Source organism: Coloeus monedula, assembly GCF_965178545.1.
Source record: "Coloeus monedula genome assembly, chromosome: 40".
Lineage (NCBI taxonomy): Eukaryota > Metazoa > Chordata > Aves > Passeriformes > Corvidae > Coloeus > Coloeus monedula.
The window spans coordinates 584,750-609,756 of NC_138820.1; the positions used below are offsets into that span (position 1 = coordinate 584,750).

At 60.2% G+C, this 25,007-nt stretch overlaps 1 protein-coding gene across 1 annotated transcript; it reads left to right on the plus strand.

Annotated features, from left to right (window-relative positions):
- Nucleotides 1–2,628: 2,628 nt before the first annotated feature.
- On the plus strand, nucleotides 2,629–24,452 carry ATP1B2 (ATPase Na+/K+ transporting subunit beta 2; the record flags this gene model as incomplete). The annotated part of the gene is made up of 7 exons (XM_082300520.1): nucleotides 2,629–2,740; nucleotides 6,251–6,379; nucleotides 9,011–9,115; nucleotides 11,560–11,765; nucleotides 14,315–14,371; nucleotides 22,950–23,048; nucleotides 24,288–24,452. 7 exons carry the CDS (start codon nucleotides 2,629–2,631, stop codon nucleotides 24,450–24,452), a joined length of 873 nt encoding a protein of 290 aa, XP_082156646.1.
- Nucleotides 24,453–25,007: the final 555 nt, after the last annotated feature.

Genomic DNA, 25,007 nt, shown 5'->3' on the forward strand with positions numbered 1-25,007 from the left:
GTGCTCCCAGTAACCCTCCAGTGCTCCCAGTTCCCATTCCCAGTGCTCCCAGTAACCCTCCAGAGCTCCCAGTTCCCATTCCCAGTGCTCCCAGTAACCCTCCAGTGCTCTCAGTGCCCATTCCCAGTGCTCCCAGTAACCCTCCAGTGCTCTCAGTTCCCATTACCAGTGCTCCCAGTAACCCTCCAGAGCTCCCAGTTCCCACTCCCAGTACTCCCAGTAACCCTCCAGAGCTCCCAGTGTTCCCAGTAACCCTCCAGTGCGCCCAGTTCCCATTCCCAGAGCTCCCAGAGCTCCCAGTTCCCATTCCCCGTGCTCCCAGTGCTCCCAGTGCTCCCAGTTCCCATTCCCAGTGCTCCCAGTGCGTCCAGTTCCCATTCCCAGTGCTCCCAGTAACCCTCCAGTGCTCTCAGTTCCCACTCCCAGTGCTCCCAGTAACCCTCCAGAGCTCCCAGTTCCCATTCCCAGTGCTCCCAGTGCTCCCAGTTCCCATTCCCAGTGCTCCCAGTGCTCCCAGTGCTCTCAGTTCCCATTCCCAGTGCTCCCAGTAACCCTCCAGTGCTCCCAGTTCCCATTCCCAGTGCTCCCAGTGCTCCCAGTTCCCATTCCCAGTGCTCCCAGTGCTCCCAGTGCTCTCAGTTCCCATTCCCAGTGCTCCCAGTAACCCTCCAGTGCTCCCAGTTCCCATTCCCAGTGCTCCCAGTGCTCTCAGTTCCCATTCCCAGTGCTCCCAGTAACCCTCCAGTGCTCCCAGTTCCCATTCCCAGTGCTCCCAGTAACCCTCCAGTGCTCTCAGTTCCCATTCCCAGTGCTCCCAGTGCTCCCAGTTCCCATTCCCAGTGCTCCCAGTAACCCCCCAGTGCTCCCAGTTCCCATTCCCAGTGCTCCCAGTAACCCTCCAGAGCTCCCAGTTCCCACTCCCAGTACTCCCAGTAACCCTCCAGTGCTCTCAGTTCCCACTCCCAGTGCTCCCAGTAACCCTCCAGAGCTCCCAGTTCCCATTCCCAGTGCTCCCAGTAACCCTCCAGTGCTCTCAGTTCCCACTCCTAGTTACATCCCAGTAACCCTCCAGTGCTCCCAGTTACTCCCCCAGCCCTCCCAGTTACCCCCCGCTGAGCTCCCCATTATTCCCAGTGCTCCCAGTAACCCTCCAGAGCTCCCAGTTCCCACTCCCAGTAACCCTCCAGTGCTCTCTGTAACCCCCCGTAACCTCCCAGTAACCACCCCCGTAGCCTCCCAGTGCTCCCCAGTGCTCCCAGTAACCACCCCCAGCGCTCCCAGTAACCCCTCAGTGCTCCCCAGTGCTCCCAGGAACCACCCCCAGCGCTCCCAGTAACCACCCCCAGCGCTCCCAGTAACCCCTCAGTGCCCCCCAGTGCTCCCACTAACCATCCCCCAGTGCTTCCAATAAATCCCCAGTGACTCCCAGTGCTCCCATCAACCTCCCAGTAACCCCCAGTGCTCCCAGTTAGCTCCCAGTAAGCACCCCCAGTGCTCCCAGTTAGCTCCCAGTAACCACCCCCAGTGCTCCCAGTAACCCCCAGCGTTCCCAGTTACATCCCAGTAACCACCCCCAGTGCTCCCAGTAGCCTCCCAGCGCTCCCAGTTACCCCCCACCGAGCTCCCAGTAACCCCCCAGTCCTCCCAGTCCCCCCCAGTATCCTCTGCCCTCCCCCCCCGCCCCGCGCGGGCCCTTTAAGGCCCCCCCCCCCCTCCCGTCCCCAAATCTCTCAATGGGGGACGGTGGGAACCGAGGGAGGCCACGCCCCTTCATTTGCATAGGGGCGGGGCGAGCGAAGCAATCACGGGGGGCTCCCGCTGCCTCATTTGCATACGGGGCGGGGCGAGGCGCATCAATCCCGTTCTATTCATGAAGGGGGCGGGGCAAGGGGGGGTTTGAACGTCTCATTAGCATAAAAGGCGTGGTATGTAGGCTTTGGATCCCTCATTAGCATAAGGGATGGGGCTAGGCGGCTTCAGATTGGGCTATTTGCATAAGGGGCGTGGTTGTTGGCGTTTATAACCTCTATTAGCATAAGGGGCGTGGCTTTGGGTCATTAGGCAGCGCTATTAGCATAAGGGGAGGGGTTTGGGGACATCAGAACTACTCATTAGCATAAGGGGCGGGGCGGCGAGGCTTTGAATGAGCTATTGGCATAAGGGGCGGGGCATTTTGGCTCGTATCATTTGCATAAGGGGCGGGGCTAGAGGGGCATCAGCGCCGGCTATTAACATAAGGGGAGGGGCCAGGCAGCTTCTGCCTGGGCTATTAGCATAAAGGGCGGGGCTTCAGGCGTTTATAAGCCATCATTAGCATAAGAGGCGTGGCTCGGGGAGGTGATTAACCACCTAATTAGCACAAGGGGCGTGGCCTGGGGGGGCTAGAGAGGGGGGCGTGGTCACGGCGAGCGTGTGGGCGTGGCCATCCCGCCAAAGGGGGCGTGGCCTCCGAGGCCATAAAGGGCAGCGCGGCGGCGGCCGAGGGGAGTCGCGGGTTCGAGTCCCGGCGCGGGCGGAGCCGGAGCGGCGGCAGCGATTAAAGAGGGGGGGGGGTGGGCAAAGCAGCGTGGGGGGGGGGCAGCAGGGGGTCGGGGGGGGAGGGGACAGAGCGGCCGAGCCCCCCCTGAGATGGCGCGGGACAAGGAGAAGCGAAGCTGCGGGCAGGTGGTGGCCGAGTGGAGGGCGTTCCTCTGGGACCCCCGCACCCGCCAGTTCCTGGGCAGGACTGGTTCCAGTTGGGGTGAGTTTGGAGGTGGGGGGGGATGGGATGGGATGGGATGGACCCCGACCCCTCTCTCCTTTCCCCCCTCCCTCCTCGGTTTGGTGTTGAAGGGGGGCGGCACCCTTGGGATACCCCCCCCCCCCCACGCCTCTAATTGGGGGTGGAATAATTGATAATAATTGATGAGGGGGAATTTGGGGGACCCCCACCCCTGTATCCTTCACCTCAACACCGACCCCCCGACCCCCCCCAGCTGAAGTGAGGGGTGGGTTGTGGGTTTAGGGACCCCCCCCAGCCCCAAAATGGGTGCGATGGGGTTGGGGGGTGCATAAGGACCCCCCCCCCTCCCCCAAATAGGGGTGAGATGGGAAGGGGTCCCCAAATATGGGGGCGATGTGGGGGGAGGGGAGGGTCCAAAGGGCCCCCCTTTCATCCATTAAATTGGGGGGGGGGGCTGCTCAGAGACACCCCCCCCCCCCCAGGGGTGCACCTCGTGGGGGGGGGAGGGGGGCTGTTCCTTGGGGACCCCCCACCCCAAAATGAGTGGGATTTGGGGGGATCCCCCCCTTCTTAAAGCCGCGATTTTGGGGTGGGGGGGCTCCTCTTGAGGGGAGAGGAATCAACACAAGACCCCCCCCCCCTCAAATTTGAGACCCCCTCCCTCCGTTTTTTTTACGGGGGGGGGGGGTCGAATAGGGGTGAACCCCCAACCCCCCGCCCCGAGGAGGCGGCGATGGGGGGAGGGGAATTTGGGGGTTCAAGAGGACAAATTGGGGGGGCGGGGGGGTGGGGGATGGGAAAGGGGGGGAGGGGGCCCGGGGGTGGCTTGTGGCCCCCCCCCAACTCCCGCCCCCCACCCCCCCCCCATCTGTCGCGCTGTGGCTGCAAAAGTAGGTCACGGTCGGGGGGTGGGGGATGGGAACGACGGGGACCCCCCCACCCCCCCCCACCCCAGGGAAGGAGGGGGGACACCAGATGGACCCCCCCGCCCCCACCCCCTCCCCATAACCTGGGACCCCCCCCCCTCCCCAAAATTGGGGTCAGACAGAGAGGGAACCCCCAAAACCCCCCCATGATTCCGCCCCCCCGCCTCCCCCCCGGGGACAGATGGCTCTGATGGGGATTTAAATGTCTGGGGGGGGGATTTAGGGGGGATTTTGGGGGTTCCGCGAGTTGAGGGGAGAGGGGGGGATGGGGTTGGGGTCGTTTTTTTGGGGGGGGGAATGTTCGGAGTTGGGGGGATTTTGGGGTGGGGGGGGTTGGGTTTTAAGGAGGGGGGGGTCTTTTTTGGGGGGGATGTTTGAGGTTATTGGGGGGGGATTTGGGGGGGTTCGGGGGAGATTTGGGGGGGTTCGGGGGAGATTTGGGGTGTTCAGGGCAGATTTGGGGTGTTTCGGGGGAGATTTGGGGTGTTCAGGGCAGATTTGGGGTGTTCAGGGCAGATTTGGGGTGTTCGGGGCAGATTTGGGGTGTTCGGGGCAGATTTTGGGGTGTTCGGGGCCGTTGTGTGGGGGGGGTTCGGGGCAGTTTTGGGGTGTTCAGGGCAGTTTTGGGGTGTTCGGGGCAGATTTGGGGTGTTTCGGGGGAGATTTGGGGTGTTCAGGGCAGATTTTGGGTGTTTCGGGGGAGATTTGGGGTGTTCAGGGCAGATTTGGGGTGTTCGGGGCAGATTTGGGGTGTTCGGGGCAGATTTGGGGGGTTCAGGGCAGATTTGGGGGGGTTCGGGGGAGATTTGGGTTGTTCAGGGCAGATTTGGGGGGATTCTGGGCAGATTTAGGGTGTTCAGGGCAGTTTGGGGGGGGGGTCGGGGCAGACTTGGGGTGTTCGGGGCAGATTTGGGGTGTTCGGGGAAGATTTGGGGTGTTCGGGGCAGATTTGGGGTGTTCAGGGCAGTTTGGGGGGGGGGTCGGGGCAGACTTGGGGTGTTCGGGGCAGATTTGGGGTGTTCGGGGAAGATTTGGGGTGTTCGGGGCAGATTTGGGGTGTTTGGGGAAGATTTTGAGGGGTTCGGGGCCGTTTGGGGGGGTTCGGGGAAGATTTGGGGGTGTTCGGGGCAGATTTGGGGTGTTCAGGGCAGTTTTGGGGGTTCGGAGCCCTTTTAGGGGGGTTCGGGGCCGTTTTGGGGTGCTCAGGGCAGTTTTGGGGGTTCGGAGCCCTTTTGGGGGAGTTCGGGGCAGTTTCCGGGGGGTTTCGGGGCACTTTGAGGGCTCTTTGATGTCATCGAGGCGCTTTTAGGGATTGGGGGGGGATTTGGGGCAATTTCGGGGGGTGTTCGATGCTTTTGGGGCAAATTCCTGATTATTTGGGGGGGGTCTCTGGGGCGATTTTGGGGAGGTTTTGTTGACTTGGGGAGGGGGGGTGGAATTCTGGGGGGTCTTTAATGTCACCGGCGCAGTTTTTGGGGGAATTTGGGACCGTTTTGGGGGCGCTTTGATGTGGCCGGGGCAGTTTTTGTGGAGTATTTTCCATTCTCGGAGCGATTTTGGGGGTGATTTGAAGCTCTTGGTGAAATTTGGGCGGTTTTTGGGGGGTCTCTGCGAGCCCTTTTTGGGGTGCTTGGTGTTCTCGAGACAATTTTGGGATCCCGAGACCAATTTAGGGGGGAATTTAGAAGTTTTTGGGGTGGTTTGGGGGGGGGGGGGGTGTTTGACGTCATCGGGGCAATTTTGTGAATATTTCGGGGATTCTGGGGTCGTCTGGGGAGGTTTTGGGGTGGCCCGGGCAGGTTTTTTTGGGGTATTTCGTATAAATGGGGTGATTTCTTGGATTTTTGGGGAGATTTGGGGCAGTTTTGGGGTTATTTGGTATCATTTGGGGGAGTCTTTAGGGCTTGGGGGCAAATTTTGGGGGTATTTAGGGCAATTTTGGGGGGTATTTGGTGTTCATGGGGGAATTTTGGGGGGGCTTGGGGTGGTTTTTGGGGGGTATTTGATGTCCCCGTCGGAATTTTGGGGTCATTTTTGGCTTTAAGGACAATTTTTTGGGGGGCTTTGATGCCATTGAGGAACTTCTGGGGTGTCTTTGGGGCGATTTTGGGGCGAGTTTGAGGGGTTTCAGGGCAGTTTGGGGGGGGATTTGTTAAAATTTAGGGGGGGGTTGGGAGGAATTTTAAGGCTCAGGGAAATTTTGGGTTTTTTTTCCCCCTGGGGGGGTTCATTTTTGGGGGGTCCTGACCCCCCCAAATTCCCCCCCCCCCCCCCCCCCAGGGCTGATCCTGCCCCTCCAGAGTGATTTATTTTGGGATTTATCCCCAATTTTAGGGATTTTTCACCCATTTTGGGGGGAATTCTGGGGTCGCCGGCCCCGGGGGGGTTGATTTTTAGGAGATCCTGACCCCCCCCAAATTTTTCCCCCCTCAGGGCTGATCCTGCTCTTCCAACCTGATTTATTCTCGGATTCCTTCACTATTTTGGGGCCGTTTCACCCTTTTTGGGGGGGGATTTTTGGGTCGCTGACTCCGGGGGGGTTTTTCACCCTGGGGGGTTCATTTTTAGGGGTCCTGACCCCCCCAAATTTCCCCCTCCCCAGGGCTGATCCTGCTGTTCTACCTGGTGTTTTACGGGTTCCTGGCCGGGCTCTTCGCCCTCACCATGTGGGTGATGCTGCAGAGCGTCGACCCCCACGTGCCCAAGTACCAGGACCGGCTGCTGACCCCCGGTGAGACCCCCGGGGGGGCTGGAATGAGGGGGGGTCCTGGAATGAGGGGGGGGGTCCTGGAATGAGAGGAGGGGTCCTGGATGGGGGTCCTGGAATGAGAGGGGGGGTCCTGGAATGAGAGGAGGGGTCCTGGATGGGGGTCCTGGAATGAGAGGGGGGGTCCTGGAATGAGAGGAGGGGTCCTGGATGGGGGTCCTGGAAGGAGGGGGGGTTCCGGATGGGGGTCCTGGAATGAGGGGGGGGGTCCTGGAATGAGAGGAGGGGTCCTGGATGGGGGTCCTGGAAGGAGGGGGAGGGTCCTGGATGGGGGTCCTGGATGGGGGTCCTGGAATGAGAGGAGGGGTCCTGGAATGAGAGGAGGGGTCCCGGATGGGGGTCCTGGATGGGGGTCCTGGAATGAGGGGGGGGGTCCTGGATGGGGGTCCTGGAAGGAGGGGGGGGGGTCCCGAATGGGGGTCCTGGAATGAGGGGGGGGGGGTCCCGGATGGGGGTCCTGGAATGAGGGGGGGGTCCTGGATGGGGGTCCTGGAAGGAGGGGAGGGGTCCTGGATGGGGGTCCTGGAATGAGGGGAGGGGTCCTGGATGGGGGTCCTGGAATGAGGGGGGTCCCGGATGGGGGTCCTGGAAGGAGGGAGGGGTCCTGGAATGAGAGAGAGGGTCCTGGATGGGGGTCTTGGAATGAGGGGGAGGGGTCCTGGAATGAGGGGGGGGTCCTGGATGGGGGTCTTGGAATGAGGGGGGGGGTCCCGGATGGGGGTCCTGGAATGAGAGGGAGGGTCCCGGATGGGGGTCCTGGATGGGGGTCCTGGAATGAGGGGAGGGGTCCCGGATGGGGGTCCTGGAATGAGGGACCTGGGGGGGCGGGGGGGGGATTTGGGGTGGGGGCGGTGAAGGTTTGGGGTCACTGCGACCCCCCCGTGTGTCCCCAGTGTCCCCCCCCACTCCATGTGACCCCCTCCCCCCGTGACCCCGATGCGCCTCCCCCGTGTCCCCTCAATGTCACCCCCCTGTGACCCCGATGTCCCCAAATGTCCCCGATGCCCCCGATGCCCCCTGTGACCCCAATGCCCCCTGTGACCCCAATGCCACCTCCCCCTGATGTCCCCAAATGTCCCCGATGCCCCCTGTGACCTTAATGCCCCCTGTGACCCCAATGCCACCTCCCCCGATGTCCCCTGGTGTCCCCTGGTGTCCCCAGGGCTGGTGATTCCCCCCCCCCCCCCCCCCCGTGTCCCCCTTGTGTCACCCCCCAATGCCACCTCCCCCGGTGACCCCGATGTCCCCAATGCCCCCTGTGACCCTGATGTCCCCGATGTCCCCAATGTCTCCCGATGTCCCCAATGCCCCCCTGATGTCACCGATGTCCCCAATGCCCTCAATGCCCCCCTGATGTCCCCCTGATGACCCCGATGTCCCCCCAATGCCCCCCTGATGTCCCCAATGCCCCCCCCGATTCCCCTTGTGACCCCAATGTCCCCAATGTCCCCCCGATGTCCCCCTGATGTCCCCCTGTGACTCCAATGTTCCCAATGCCCCCAATGCCCCCCTGATATCCCCAATGTCCCCCCAATGTCCCCCCGATTCCCCTTGTGACCCCAATGTCACCGATGTCACCAATGCCCCCCTGATGTTCCCCTGATGTCCCCCAGTGTCCCCAATGACCCCCGGATGTCCCCGTTGTCCCCAATGTCCCCAATGCCCCCTGTGACCCCGATGACCCCAATGCCCCCCCAATGTCCCCAATGCCCTCCATGCCCCCAATGCCCCCAATGCCCCCCGATGTCCCCCTGATGCCCCCAATGCCCCTCGGTGTCCCCAATGTCCCTGATGCCCCCTGTGACCCCAATGCCCCCTGTGACCCCGATGACCCCAATGTCCCCCCAATGTCCCCAATGTCCCCCGATGCCCCCAATGCCCTCAATGTCCCCAATGCCCCCCGATGTCCCCTGTGACCCCAATGTCCCCCTGATGCCCCCAATGCCCCCCCGGTGTCCCCAATGTCCCTGATGTCCCCTGTGACCCCAATGACCCCAATGTCCCCCCAATGCCCCCGATGTCCCCCTGATGTCCCCGATGCCCCCTGTGACCCCAATGCCCCCTGTGACCCCGATGACCCCAATGCCCCCCCAATGACCCCAATGTTACCAATGTCCCCCCGATGCCCCCAATGCCCTCAATGTCCCCCCAATGACCCCAATGCCCCCGATGTCCCCCCAATGCCCCCCAATGACCCCAATGCCCCCGATGTCCCTTGTGACCCCAATGTCCCCCCGATGTCCCCAATGCCCCCTGATGCCCCCTGATGCCCCCAATGCCCCCCGATGACCCCTGTGACCTCAATGTCCCCAATGCCCCCCCGATGACCCCAATGCCCCCCGATGTCTCCAATGCCCCCCTGATGCCCCCCGATGACCCCTGTGACCCCAATGTCCCCAATGTCCCCCCGATGTCCCCAATGCCCCCCAATGCCCCCTGATGCCCCCAATGCCCCCCGATGACCCCTGTGACCTCAATGTCCCCAATGCCCCCCAATGCCCCCCGATGCCCCCCAATGCCCCCCAATGCCCCCCGCTGCCCCCCGCTGCCCCCCGCTGCCCCCCCGCTGTCCCCTGATGTCCCCGCTGTCCCCAGGGCTGATGATCCGTCCCTGCACCGAGGGTCTCGATGTCGCCTTCAACGTGAGCCAGAGCCAGACCTGGCACCAGTACGTGAGAGCCCTGCACCAGTTCCTGGAGCGTGAGTGCACTGGGAGGGACTGGGAGGGACTGGGAGGGGACTGGGAGGGACTGGGAGGGGACTGGGAGGGACTGGGAGGCACTAGGAGGCACTGGGAGGGAACTGGGAGGGACTGGGAGGGAACTGGGAGGGACTGGGAGGGACTGGGAGAGAAGCGTGGGGTATCAGGAGGGGACTGGGAGGGGACTGGGAGGCACTGGGAGGAACTGGGAGGCACTGGGAGGGGACTGGGAGGGGCTGGGAGGGAACTGGGAGGGACTGGGAGAGAAGCGTGGGGTACCAGGAGGGGACTGGGAGGGACTGGGAGGGGACTGGGAGGGACTGGGAGGGGACTGGGAGGGGCTGCTGGGCACTGGGACACTGGGGTGCCCTGGGATGGCCCAACCCCATACTGGGAGGACCCTGCCCTATACTGGAATGGCCTTAACCCATACTGGGATGGCCCTGACCCATACTGGGATGGCCCTGACCCATACTGGGATGCAACAAACCCCATTTTGGGGTGTCCTAGGAGGGCAGTAACTCATACTGGGATGGCCCTAACCCATACTGGGATGGAACAAACCCATACTGGGATGACCTTAACCCATACTGGGATGGCCCTAACCCGTACTGGGATGGAACAAACCCATACTGGGATGACCTTAACCCATACTGGGATGACCCTAACCCATACTGGGATGACCCATCTCATACTGGGATGGACCAAACCGCTACCGGGCGGGCTCTGGGTGGCTCCCAGTCCATACTGGGCAGCACTGGGATGCCTGGGATGACTCTAACCCATACTGGGATGACCCGTCCCATACTGGGATGACCCATCTCATACTGGGATGACCGTAACCGCTACTGGGATGACCCATCCAATACTGGGATGACCCATCTCATACTGGGATGACCCTAACCCATACTGGGATGACCCATCTCATACTGGGATGACCCTAACCCATACTGGGATGACCCATCCGATACTGGGATGACTCTAACCCACACTGGGATGGACCAAACCCATGCTGGGATGGACCAAACCCATACTGGGATGGACCAAACTGCTACTGGGCAGGCTCTGGGTGGCTCCCAGTCCATACTGGGCAGCACTGGGATGCCTGGGATGACCCTAACCCATACTGGGATGGACCCTAACCCATACTGGGATGGACCCTAACCCACACTGGGATGGACCAAACCTATACTGGGATGGACCAAACCACTACCGGGCGGGCTCTGGGTGGCTCCCGGTTATACTGGGCAGCACTGGGATGACTCTAACCCATACTGGGATGACCCTAACCCATACTGGGATGACCCATCTCATACTGGGATGGACCAAACCCATACTGGGATGGACCAAACCACTACTGGGCGGGCTCCGGGTGGCTCCCAGTCCATACTGGTCAGCACTGGGATGCCTGGGATGACCCTAACCCATACTGGGATGACCCTAACCCATACTGGGATGACCCATCCGATACTGGGATGACCCTAACCCTTACTGGGATGGACCAAACCGTTACTGGGCGGGCTCTGGGTGGCTCCCGGTCCATACTGGGCAGCACTGGGATGACCCTAATCCATACTGGGATGATCCTAATCCATACTGGGATGATCCTAACCCATACTGGGATGACTCTAACCCATACTGGGATGACCCATCTCATACTGGGATGACCCTAACTCATACTGGGATGGACCAAACCGCTACCGGGCGGGCTCTGGGTGGCTCCCAGTCAATACTGGTCGGCACTGGGATGCCTGGGATGACCCTAACCCATACTGGGATGACCCTAACCCATACTGGGATGTCCCTAACCCATACTGGGATGACCCATCCAATACTGGGATGACTGTAACCCATACTGGGATGACCTTTACCCATACTGGGATGGACCAAACCCATACTGGGATGGACCAAACCGCTACCGGGCGGGCTCTGGGTGGCTCCCGGTTCATACTGGGCAGCACTGGGATGACTCTAACCCATACTGGGATGACCCTAACCCATACTGGGATGACCCATCTCATACTGGGATGACCCTAACCCATACTGGGATGACCCATCCAATACTGGGATGACTCTAACCCATACTGGGATGACCCATCTCATACTGGGATGACTCTAACCCATACTGGGATGACCCTAACCGACACTGGGATGGACCAAACCGCTACTGGGCAGGCTCTGGGTGGCTCCCAGTCCATACTGGGCAGCACTGGGATGACTGGGATGACCCTAACCCATACTGGGATGGACCAAACCCATACTGGGATGGACCAAACCCATACTGGGATGACTCTAACCCAATACTGGGATGTCTCTAACCCACACTGGGATGGACCAAACCCATACTGGGATAGACCAAACCCCTACCGGGCAGGCTCTGGGTGGCTCCCAGTCCAAACTGGGCAGCACTGGTCAGCCCCTGAGCGCTGCCCTGTGGCCGCAGCGTACAACGACAGTGTCCAGGCCGCCCGCAACGCCGCCTGCCCGGCCGGCCGCTACAACGAGCAGCCGGACGACAGCGTCCCCAACTACCCCAAGCGCGCCTGTCGCTTCAACCGCTCCCTGCTGGGGCCCTGCGCCGGCCTCGGCCCCCACGGCGACTACGGCTACGGCTCCGGCCAGCCCTGCGTCCTCGTCAAGGTCAACCGGGTGAGCCGCGGCCACTGGGAGGTGCTGGGAGGGACTGGGAGCGTGACTGTTGGTGGTTATTGTGTTGTAATGTTGGGTTGAATGGGACTGGGATGGACTGGGAGGCACTGGGAGTGTGATTGTTGGCGGTTATTGTGTTGTAATGTTGGGTTGAATGGGACTGGGATGGACTGGGATGGACTGGGAGACACTGGGAGGCACTGGGAGTGTGATTGTTGGCGGTATTGTGTTGTATTGTTGGGTTGAATGGGACTGGGATGGACTGGGAGGCACTGGGAGGCACTGGGATGGTGTCTGGTGGTGCTTGGCCGTGAGTTGTGTTGGACTGAGATGGACTGGGAGGGACTGGGAGGTGCTGGGATGGACTGGGAGGCACTGGGAGTGTGACTGTTGGTGGTTATGTGTTGTATTGTTGGGTTGAATGGGACTGGGATGGACTGGGAGATACTGGGAGGCACTGGGAGGCACTGGGAGTGTGATTGTTGGCAGTTAATGTGTTGTATTGTTGGGTTGAATGGGACTGGGATGGACTGGGATGGACTGGGAGACACTGGGAGGCACTGGGAGTGTGATTGTTGGCGGTTATTGTGTTGTAATGTTGGGTTGAATGGGACTGGGAGGGACTGGGAGATACTGGGAGGCACTGGGAGGCACTGGGAGTGTGATTGTTGGCGGTTATTGTGTTGTATTGTTGGGTTGAATGGGACTGGGATGGACTGGGAGGCACTGGGAGACACTGGGATGGTGTCTGGTGGTGCTTGGTTGTGAGTTGTGTTGCACTGGGAGGGACTGGGAGGGACTGGGAGGTGCTGGGATGGACTGGGAGGGACTGGGAGGCACTGGGAGGCACTGGGAGTGTGATTGTTGGCAGTTATTGTGTTGTGTTGTTGGGTTGAATGGGACTGGGATGGACTGGGAGGCACTGGGAGACACTGGGAGGGACTGGGATGGTGTCTGGTGGTGCTTGGCTGTGAGTTGTGTTGGACTGGGAGGGACTGGGAGGCACTGGGAGGCACTGGGAGGCACTGGGAGTGTGATTGTTGGCGGTTATTGTGTTGTATTGTTGGGTTGAATGGGACTGGGAGGCACTGGGAGGGACTGGGATGGTGTCTGGTGGTGCTTGGTTGTGAGTTGGGTTGGACTGGGAGGCACTGGGAGGGACTGGGATGGTGTCTGGTGGTGCTTGGCCGGGAGTTGTGTTGGACTGGGATGGACTGGGATGGACTGGGAGGCACTGGAAGTGTGATTGTTGGTGGTTATTGTGTTGTATTGTTGGGTTGAATGGGACTGGGATGGACTGGGAGGCACTGGGAGGCACTGGGAGGCACTGGGATCATGTCTGGTGGTCCATGGCCATGAGTTGTGTTGGACTGGGAAAGACTGGGATGGACTGGGAGGCACTGGGAGGCACTGGGAGTGTGACTGTGGGCAGTTATTGTGTTGCATTGTTGGGTTGAATGGGACTGGGATGGACTGGGAGGGACTGGGATGGACTGGGAGAGATTGGGATGGACTGGGAGGAGCTGGACAGTGTCTGGTGTGATGCCTGGTGGTGCTTGGCCATGAGCTGTGTTGGACTGGGAGGCACTGGGAGCACTGGAAGGCACTGGGAGAGCGGCTGTGGGCAGTTGTGGTGGTGTGTTGGGTTGAATGGGACTGGGAGGGACTGGGAGGCACTGGGAGGGACTGGGAGTGTGACTGTTGATGGTTATTGTGTTGTATCATTGGGTTGAATAGGACTGGGATGGACTGGGAGGCACTGGGAGGGACTGGGATGGTGTCTGGGGGTGCTTGGCCGTGAGTGGTGTTGGACTGGGATGGACTGGGAGGCACTGGGAGGCACTGAGAGTACTGGGAGGGACTGGGATGGACTGGGAGTACTGGGAGGCTGCTGCTCAATGCAGCTGCATGCTCTGCACTGGTCCATACTGGTCCATACTGGTCCGTAGCAGTTCTTACTGGTTCATATTGGTTGGTGTGGTCTATACTGATCCATACTGGTCCATACTGGTCTGTAGTGGTCCATATTGGTCCTTACTGGCTCATATTGGTCTGTACTAGTTCATACTGGTCCATACCAGTCCATACTGGTCTGTACTGGTCCATACCCATTCATACTGGTCCACACTGGTCAGTACTGGTCTGTACTGGTTCATACTGATCTGTACTGGTCCATACCCATTCATACTGGTCCATACTGGTCAGTACTGGTTTGCACTGGTTCATACTGGTCTATACCGATCTGTACTGGTCCCTACTAGTCCCTACTGGTCTGTACTGGTCGGTACTGGTCCATACTGGTTTCTACTGGTGTATACTGGTCCATACTGGTTCATGCTGGACCATATTGGTCTGTACTGGTGTATACTGGTCCATACTGGTTTATACTGGTGTATACTGGTCCATACTGGTTCATGCTGGACCATATTGGTCTGTACTGGTGTATACTGGTCCATACTGGTTTATACTGGTCCATACTGGTCCATACTGGTTTATACTGGTGTATACTGGTCCATACTGGTTCATACTGGTCCGTACTGGTCCCACAGGTCATCAACTTCTTCCCGGGGAAGAACAAGAGCATCAACATCGTCTGCGCCGCCAAGGTGACGTCACCGTCCCCTCCCGGTGTCCCCAACCCCCCAACCCCCGGTGTCACCAAACCCCCCCCAGTGTCACCCAGTGTCCCCCAGTGTCACCCCCAGTGTCCCCCAGTGTCACCAACCCCCCCCTGTGTCACCCTCCCAGTGTCACCCCCAGTGTCCCCCAGTGTCACCAAACCCCTCCCAGTGTCACCAAACCCCCCCCCAGTGTCACCCCCAGTGTCCCCCAGTGTCACCAAACCCCTCCCAGTGTCACCAAACCCCCCCCAGTGTCACCCCCAGTGTCCCCCAGTGTCACCAAACCCCTCCCAGTGTCACCCCCCCAGTGTCACCAAACCCCCCCCCAGTGTCACCCCCCAGTGTCACCCCCCAGTGTCCCCCAGTGTCACCAACCCCCCCCCAGTGTCACCAACCCCCCCCAGTGTCACCCTCCCAGTGTCACCCTCCCAGTGTCACCCCCAGTGTCCCCCAGTGTCACCAAACCCCTCCCAGTGTCACCAAACCCCCCCCCAGTGTCACCCCCAGTGTCCCCCAGTGTCACCAAACCCCTCCCAGTGTCACCAAACCCCCCCCAGTGTCACCCCCAGTGTCCCCCAGTGTCACCAAACCCCTCCCAGTGTCACCAAACCCCCCCCAGTGTCACCCCCAGTGTCCCCCAGTGTCACCAAACCCCTCCCAGTGTCACCCCCCCAGTGTCACCAAACCCCCCCCCAGTGTCACCCCCAGTGTCCCCCAGTGTCACCAAACTCCCCCCAGTGTCACCAAACCCCCCCCAGTGTCACCCTCCCAGTGTCACCCTCAGTGTCACCCCCGGTGTCACCAAACCCCTCCCAGTGTCACCCCCCAGTGTCCCCCAGTGTCACCCCCAGTGTCCCCCAGTGTCACCAACCCCCCCCAGTGTCACCCTCCCAGTGTCACCCCCAGTGTCCCCCAGTGTCACCAACCCCCCCCAGTGTCACCCCCCAGTGTCCCCCAGTGTCACCCCCAGTGTCCCCCAGTGTCACCAACCCCCCCCAGTGTCACCCTCCCAGTGTCACCCTCAGTGTCACCCCCAGTGTCCCCCCAGTGTCACCAAACCCCTCCCAGTGTCACCAAACCCCCCCCCAGTGTCACCCCCAGTGTCCCCCAGTGTCACCAAACCCCTCCCAGTGTCACCCCCCCAGTGTCACCCCCCCAGTGTCACCCCCAGTGTCACTAACCCCCCCCAGTGTCACCCCCAGTGTCCCCCAATGTCCCCCAGTGTCACCCTCCCATTGTCACCCCCAGTGTCCCCCAGTGTCACCAACCCCCCCCCAGTGTCACCCCCCCAGTGTCCCCCAATGTCCCCCAGTGTCACCCTCCCATTGTCACCCCCAGTGTCACCAACCCCTCCCAGTGTCACCCTCCCAGTGTCACCTTCAACGTCCCCGTGTTCTCCTCTGTGTCCCCGAATGTCACCTCTGTCACCCCCAGTGTCCCCATGGCACCTCAGGTGTCCCCGAATGTCCCCCTCTGTCACCCCCAGTGTCCCCCAGTGTCATCGGCGTCCCCCCATGGCACTTCAGGGTGTCCCCACAGTGTCCCCAAATGTCCCTCCTCAATGTCCCCCCAATGTCCCCAATGTGCCCTCAATGTCCCCTCAGTGTCCCCTCTCTGTGCCCCCCATGTCCCCAATGTCCCCCTCAATCCCCCCAATGTCCCCCCAATGTCCCCCAATGTCCCCCCAATGTCCCCCAATGTCCCCAATGTCCCCCAATGTCCCCCAATGTCCCCCCAATGTCCCCCAATGTCCCCAATGTCCCCCAATGTCCCCCAATGTCCCCCCAATGTCCCCCTCAATGTCCCCAATGTCCCCAATGTCCCCTCAATGTCCCCAATGTCCCCCAATGTCCCCAATGTCCCCAATGTCCCCCCAATGTCCCCCAATGTCCCCAGTGTCCCCAATGTCCCTCAATGTCCCCAATGTCCCCAATGTCCCCCCAATGTCCCCCAATGTCCCCTCAATGTCCCCGAATGTCCCCAATGTCCCCCAATGTCCCCCCAATGTCCCCCCAATGTCCCCCCAATGTTCCCCAATGTCCCCAATGTCCCCCCAATGTCCCCCTCAATGTCCCCAATGTCCCCCAATGTCCCCCCAATGTCCCCCCAATGTCCCCCCAATGTCCCCAATGTCCCCCAATGTCCCCCAATGTCCCCCCAATGTCCCCCCAATGTCCCCCCAATGTCCCCAATGTCCCCAATGTCCCCAATGTCCCCCAATGTCCCCCAATGTCCCCAATGTCCCCAATGTCCCCCCAATGTCCCCAATGTCCCCCAATGTCCCCAATGTCCCCAATGTCCCCCAATGTCCCCCCAATGTCCCCAATGTCCCCAATGTCCCCCAATGTCCCCTCAATGTCCCCAATGTCCCCCCAATGTCCCCCCAATGTCCCCAATGTCCCCAATGTCCCCCAATGTCCCCCAATGTCCCCCCAATGTCCCCTCAATGTCCCCAATGTCCCCCCAATGTCCCCAATGTCCCCCAATGTCCCCCTCAATGTCCCCAATGTCCCCCCAATGTCCCCCCAATGTCCCCCAATGTCCCCAATGTCCCCCAATGTCCCCAATGTCCCCAATGTCCCCCCAATGTCCCCTCAATGTCCCCCTCAATGTCCCCAATGTCCCCAATGTCCCCCTCAATGTCCCCCTCAATGTCCCCCCAATGTCCCCCCAATGTCCCCCCAATGTCCCCCCAATGTCCCCCCAATGTCCCCCCAATGTCCCCAATCTCCCCCTCAATGTCCCCAATGTCCCCCCAATGTCCCCCAATGTCCCCAATGTCCCCCCAATGTCCCCCTCAATGTCCCCAATGTCCCCAATGTCCCCAATGTCCCCCAATGTCCCTCAATGTCCCCCAATGTCCCCTCAATGTCCCCAATGTCCCCCAATGTCCCCTCAATGTCCCCAATGTCCCCAATGTCCCCTCAATGTCCCCTCAATGTCCCCCCAATGTCCCCCCAATGTCCCCCTCAATGTCCCCAATGTCCCCAATGTCCTCAATGTCCCCCTCAATGTCCCCAATGTCCCCCAATGTCCCCCCAATGTCCCCCCAATGTCCCCAATGTCCCCCAATGTCCCCCAATGTCCCCCCAATGTCCCCCAATGTCCCCAATGTCCCCAATGTCCCCCAATGTCCCCCAATGTCCCCCCAATGTCCCCCTCAATGTCCCCAATGTCCCCAATGTCCCCTCAATGTCCCCAATGTCCCCCAATGTCCCCAATGTCCCCAATGTCCCCCCAATGTCCCCCAATGTCCCCAGTGTCCCCAATGTCCCTCAATGTCCCCAATGTCCCCAATGTCCCCCCAATGTCCCCCAATGTCCCCTCAATGTCCCCGAATGTCCCCAATGTCCCCCAATGTCCCCCCAATGTCCCCCCAATGTCCCCCCAATGTTCCCCAATGTCCCCAATGTCCCCCCAATGTCCCCCTCAATGTCCCCAATGTCCCCCAATGTCCCCCAATGTCCCCCCAATGTCCCCCCAATGTCCCCCCAATGTCCCCAATGTCCCCCAATGTCCCCCAATGTCCCCCCAATGTCCCCCCAATGTCCCCCCAATGTCCCCAATGTCCCCAATGTCCCCAATGTCCCCCAATGTCCCCCAATGTCCCCAATGTCCCCAATGTCCCCCCAATGTCCCCAATGTCCCCCCAATGTCCCCTCACTGTCTCTTGTCTCTGCCCAGCGGCCCCGGACCAAGGGTGACCCGGTAAGGGGAGGGGGGGGTCCCTCTGGAGCATCCCAAAATCCCGTCCTTTCATCCCAAAATCCCTCTAGGAATCCCCGAAATCCACGTATTTGATCCCAAAGTTTCTCTAGGAATTCAAAACCCGCTTGTTTCGCCCGAAAATCCCTCTAGGAATCCCCAAATCCTCTGATTTCAGCCCAAAAGTTCTTCAGAACTCCTAGAATTGGGTAAATCCCCTCCCAAATCCTTCTAAGTCCTAAACTCCACTTATTTCATCCCAAAATTCCTCTAGGAATTCCAAAATCCAATTATTTTACCCCCAAATCCCTCTTAAGAATCCAAAAATCCACTTGTTTCACCCCAAAATCCATCTGGAGCATCCCAAACCCCACTTGTTTCACCCCAAAATCCTTCTAGGAGTCCCAAAATCCACTAATTTCATCCCAAAATTCCTTTAGGAATCCCAAAATCTGCTCGTTTCACCCCAAAATCCCTCTAAGAATTCCAATATAGCCTCGTTTCACCCCAAAATCCCGCTAAAGGATCCTAAAATCCACTTGTTTCACCCCAAAACCCCTCTAGGAATCCCAAAATCGGGAAGATTCATCCCAAAACCTCTCTAGGAATCCCAAAATGTGCTCTTTTCACCCCAAAAAATCCCGGTAAATGCCCCCAAAACCCCATCATTCCACCCCAAAATCCTTCCGGGTGCCCCAAAGTCGATTCTGCTCAGCCCGAAAACGCTTCCAAGTGTCCCAAAATCCCCAATTTTCAGCCCCCAAAATCTCGCTGGGTGCCCCCAAAATCTGGTGGATTCATCCCCAAATCCTGCTGGGTGTCCCCAATGTCCCCACGATGTCCCCAATGTCCCCCTGATGTCCCCGATGTCCCCGTGGTGTCCCCAATGTCCCCAGTGTCCCCAGTGTCCCCAATGTCCCCAATGTCCCCAGTGTCCCCAGTGTCCCTGTCCTGCTGCCACCCAATGTCCCCGTGGTGTCCCCGTGGTGTCCCCAATGTCCCCAATGTCCCCAATGTCCCCCTGATGTCCCCGATGTCCCTGTGGTGTCCCCAGTGTCCCTGTCCAGTGTCCCCAATGTCCTCAATGTCCCCAATGTCCCCTGATGTTCCCAATGTCCCCAGTGTCCCCATCCTGTGTCCCCAATGTCCCCCTCAATGTCCCCAATGTCCCCCCAATGTCCCCCCAATGTCCCCAATGCCCCCATGATGTCCCCACAATGTTCCCCCGATGTCCCCAGTGTCCCCAATGTCCGTGTCCCTGTCCCATGTCCCCAGTGTCCCCAGTGTCCCCAGTGCCCCCAATGTCCCCCCAATGTCCCCAATGTCCCCCTGATGTCCCCAGCATCCCCAGTGTCCCTATCCCGTGTTCCCAGCGCTGTCCCCAGTGTCCCTGTCCTGCTGCCACCCAATGTCCCCTGATGTCCCCACGATGTCCCCAGTGTCCCCAGTGTCCCCAGTGTCCCTGTCCTGCTGCCACCCAATGTCCCCAATGCCCCCATGATGTCCCCACAATGTTCCCCCGATGTCCCCAGTGTCCCCAATGTCCCTGTCCCATGTCCCCAGTGTCCCCAGTGTCCCCAGTGCCCCCAATGTCCCCCCAATGTCCCCAATGTCCCCTGATGTCCCCAGCATCCCCAGTGTCCCTATCCCGTGTCCCCAGCGCTGTCCCCAGTGTCCCTGTCCTGCTGCCACCCAGTGTCCCCAATGTCCCCCTGATGTCCCCAGTGTCCCCAATGCCCCCTGTGTCCCTGTCCCATGTCCCCAGTGTCCCCAGTGTCCCCAGTGTCCCCAGTGTCCCTGTCCTGCTGCCACCCAGTGTCCCCAGTGTCCCCAGTGTCCCCAGTGTCCCCCAATGCCCCCAATGTCCCCAGTGTCCCCAGTGTCCCCAGTGTCCCTGTCCTGCTGCCACCCAGTGTCCCCGATGTCCCCCTGATGTCCCCAATGTCCCCGTGTCCCTCTGACCGTCTCTCTCTCGCTGCCCGCGGGGCCCAGGGACACTCGGCCACCACCGTAAGGGCACTGGGGGGGGCACTGGGACAAACTGGGGGACACTGGGACAAACTGGGGGACACTGGGGGGGCACGGGGACAAACTGGGAGGCACTGGGGGGGGAATATGGGGGTCCCCGGAGGAGTTTAGAGACATCAAAGGGGCACTGGGGGGGCACTGGGACAAACTGGGGGACACTGGGGGGCACTGGGTCAAACTGGGGGACACTGGGACAAACTGGGACAAACTGGGGGGGCAATATGGGGGTCCCCAGAGTGGTTTAGAGACATCAAAGGGGCACTGGGGGGGCACTGGTACAAACTGGGGGACACTGGGAGGGGGCACTGGATCAAACTGGGGGACACTGGGACAAACTGGGGAACACTGGGGTGGCAAATGTGGGTCCTTGGGGGGGGATTTGGGGACACCAGGGGGACACTGGGGGGGCACTGGGACAAACTGGGGGACACTGGGGGGGCACTGGGACAAACTGGGGGGGGGGAATGTGGGTGTCCCCAGAGAGGTTTAGGGACATCAAAGGGGCACTGGGAGGGCGCTGGGACAAACTGGGGGGCACTGGGTCAAACTGGGGGACACTGGGGGGCACTGGGTCAAACTGGGGGGCACTGGGTCAAACTGGGACAAACTGGGGGGGCAATATGGGGGTCCCCAGAGGGGTTTAAGGACATCAAAGGGGCACTGGGGGGGCGCTGGGACAAACTGGGGGACACTGGGAGGCACTGGGTCAAACTGGGGGGCACTGGGACAAACTGGGGGGCACTGGGGGGGCAAATGGGGGTCCTTGGGGGGGGATCTGGGGACACCAGGGGGACACTGGGGATACTGGGGGGCACTGGGGGGGCCTGGGGGAGAGCGAGGGACTTTTTTTGGGGGGGGGGTTTGGGGGGCACTCAGGGGCTGGGGGGGGGAATTGGGGAGATTTTGAGGGGTACTGGGGTGATTTGGGGGAATTTTGGGGGGGCTTGGGGAGGATTTGGGCGGATTTTGGGGGGGATTTGGGAATTTAGGGGGGTCCAGGGGGAATTTGGGGGGTCCCGGGGGGGGTGTCTGGGGTGGGGAGGCCTTTGGGGGAGGGGATTTAAAGGGGGGGGCGTCCTTAGGGGGTATTTTGGGGGGGGGTTCCGGGGGTATTTGGGGGGGGCGTGGTCCTGGGGGTATTTTGGGGGGGTCAGGGGGGTATTTAGGGATGATTTTGGGGGTCTCAGGGGGTATCGGGGTCTTTTTTTGGGGGGGGGGAACATTTGAGGGGAGATTTTAGGGGGGATGATCCTGAGAGGATTTGGGGAGGTCCTGGGAATATTTGGGGGAGGGGTCCGGGAGGTTTTTTAGGGATTTTTAGGGTCCCTAAAGATCTTTTGGGGAGAATTTCCGAGGGGTTGGGGTTGATATTTAAGAGGGGAGGGGTTTTGGGGGAGTTTCCTGGAGATTTGGGGTCTCCCCGAGGGGTTTTGGGGGAGTTTCCTGGAGGTTTGGGATCTCCCCGAGGGGTTTTGGGGTTTTTTCCTGGAGATTTGGGATCTCCCCGAGGGGTTTTGGGGGGGTTTCCTGGAGATTTGGGATCTCCCAAGGGGTTTTGGGGTTTTTTCCTGGAGATTTGGGGTCTCCCCGAGGGGTTTTGGGGTTTTTTCCTGGAGATTTGGGATCCCCAAAGGGTTTTGGGGGGGTTTCCTGAAGGTTTGGGATCCCCAAAGGGTTTTGGGGGGGGGTTTCCTGGAGGTTTGGGATCTCCCCAAGGGGTTTTGGGGTTTTTTCCTGGAGATTTGGGATCTCCCCGAGGGGTTTTGGGGGGGTTTCCTGGAGATTTGGGATCCCCAAAGGGTTTTGGGGAGGTTTCCTGAAGGTTTGGGATCTCCCCGAGGGGTTTTGGGGTTTTTCCTGGAGATTTGGGACATCCCCAAAGGGTTTTGGGGGGGTTTCCTGAAGGTTTGGGATCTCCCCAAGGGGTTTTTGGGGGGTTTCCTGGAGATTTGGGACACCCCCAAGGGGTTTTGGGGAGGTTTCCTGGAGATTTGGGATCTCCCCGAGGGGGTTTGGGGGGGTTTCCTGGAGGTTTGGGATCTCCCCGAGGGGTTTTGGGGTTTTTTCCTGGAGATTTGGGACATCCCCAAAGGGTTTTGGGGGGGTTTCCTGAAGGTTTGGGATCTCCCCAAGGGGTTTTGGGGGGGGGGGGGGTTTCCTGGAGATTTGGGATCTCCCCGAGGGGTTTTGGGGGGGTTTCCTGGAGATTTGGGACACCCCCAAGGGGTTTTGGGGGGGTTTCCTGGAGATTTGGGATCCCCAAAGGGTTTTGGGGAGGTTTCCTGGAGATTTGGGATCTCCCCGAGGGGGTTTGGGGGGGTTTCCTGGAGGTTTGGGATCTCCCCGAGGGGTTTGGGGGGGTTTCCTGGAGATTTGGGATCCCCAAAGGGTTTTGGGGGGGTTTCCTGAAGGTTTGGGATCTCCCCAAGGGGTTTTGGGGGGGTTTCCTGGAGATTTGGGATCTCCCCAAGGGGTTTTGGGGGGGTTTCCTGGAGATTTGGGATCCCCAAAGGGTTTTGGGGGGGTTTCCTGAAGGTTTGGGATCCCCAAAGGGTTTTGGGGGGGGGGTTTCCTGGAGGTTTGGGATCTCCCCGAGGGGTTTTGGGGTTTTTTCTTGGAGATTTGGGATCTCCCCGAGCGGTTTTAGGGGGGTTTCCTGGAGGTTTGGGATCTCCCCGAGAGGTTTTAGGGGGGTTTCCTGGAGATTTGGGATCTCCCCGAGGCGTTTTGGGAGGGTTGGGGACATTGGGGGAACGCCGAGAGGGTTGGGGTGGTCCCCCCACCCCCAGGGGACATTTGGGGACCCCCATGTGTCCCCCCCGCCCCACAGCGTGAGGAGGACGCGGCCCTGCTGGGCCCCATGCAGCTCTTCCCCCCCAACGGCTCCATCGACCTCATGTACTTCCCGTACTACGGAAAACGAGTCCACGTGAGCCCGGAACCCCGAGAGCCCCGGGGAGGGGGGACCCCAAAACCTTGGATCCCTCTGGGAGGGTTGGGAGGGGTCCCAAAATCCCGGTGGGAGGGGGTTCATGGATACCTGGGATCCCCCTGAGGGGTTTTGGGGTTTTTTCCTGGAAGCTTGGGATCACCCTGAGGGGTTTTGGGGGAGTTTCCTGGAGCTTTGGGATCTCCCGAGGGGTTTTGGGGGGGTTTCCTGGAAGTTTGGGATCCCCCTGAGGGGTTTTGGGGGGGTTTCCTGGAAGTTTGGGATCTCCCCGGGGGGTTCTGGGGTTTTATCCTGGAAGTTTGGGATCCCCCTGAGGGGTTTTGGGGGGGTTTCCTGGAGATTTGGGATCACCCTGAGGGGTTTTGGGGGGGTTTCCTGGAGGTTTGGGACACATCCAAGAGGGCATGGAGAGACCCCAAAACCTTGGATCCCTCTGGGAGGGTTGGGAGGGGTCCCAAAATCCCGGTGGGAGGGGGTTCATGGATACCTGGGATCCCCCTGAGGGGTTTTGGGGTTTTTTCCTGGTGGTTTGGGATCTTCCCGAGGGGTTTGGGGGTTTTTTCCTGGAGGTTTGGGATCCCCCTGAGGGGTTTTGGGGATTTCCTGGAGGTTTGGGATTGTCCCTGAGGAGTTTTGGGGCTTTTTCCTGGAAGCTTGGGATCACCCTGAGGGGTTTGGGGTTTTTTCCTGGTGGTTTGGGATCTCCCCGAGGGGTTTTGGGGGAGTTTCCTGGAACTTTGGGATCTCCCGAGGGGTTTTGGGGGGGGTTTCCTGGAGATTTGGGACACCCCCAAGGGGTTTTGAGGAGTTTTTTTCGGGAAGTTCAGGATCCCCCTGGGGGGGTGTGGGCAGCCCCAGGACTCCTCAGTCTCCCGGAAAGTGGGGATTGAACCCCCCTGGACACCCCCGGATCCCTTTTCGAGGGGATTTGGGAGCTCCTGGATCCCTGGCAACGGAGACTTTGTCCCCGTGGCCACTTGGATCCCTCTTCGGGAGGAGCATTTGGGACTCCCCAAACCCCCAAATCCCTGGAAATCGAGATTTTTGGGATCCTCTGGACACCGGAATCATGGGGAACGCGAGTTTTGGGGATCACCCCAGTCCTTGGCAATGCGGATATTACCCCCCCTCCAACCAAAACCCCAAATCCCTAAAAACCGGGAATTTTTCCGCTCCACCCACACCTTTTCCCCCCATTTTTTTGTCCCCCCCCCACAGGTGAACTACACGCAGCCGGTGGTGGCCGTCCAGTTCTACAACGCCACGGCCAACGTGGACCACCACGTGGAATGTCGGCTCAACGCCGCCGGGCTCCGCACCGACGACGAGCGCGACAAATTCGCCGGCCGCGTCGCCTTCCGCCTCCGGATCAACCGCGACTGACCCCCCCTGGACCTCCCCGTAGCCCCCCGGTTCCTCCCCCCACACCGCCGCCGCCGCCGCCCCCCGCTCGGGTCTAATCCCCCTCCCTGCCCCCGTCGGGATGCTCCTAATCTAAGAATAATAAATGTACATAGATATTTTTTATATGATAAATCTATTAAACGGTGTAGTAGGGCCCTGGCTCGTCCCCTCCGTCCTCCCTCGTGTCCCGAATGTCCGTGTTTTGTCCCCAAAAATCGCCGCCTTGGCGCAGTTTTAGGGAAATTTGGTGGCGGTTAAGGTGTTTTTTGGGAGGGTTTTGTAGGTGGTTTGTTGATATTAGGGGAGGCCAAGATGGCTGCCGGGCCGCGTGCCAAGATGGCCGCTGTGGGTTGTGGGGGTAACGAGCAAGATGGCTGCCACAGTGGGGTTGGTGCTGAGCAGGGTTTGGGGTCAAGATGGCCGCCACGGGGTGTAGGGATGGTAACCAAGATGGCCACCGTGCTGCACGGCAGGGTGGCTGCGGTTTGGTTGAGCTGAAGATGGCCACCAGGAGGGCAGCCAAGATGGCTGACG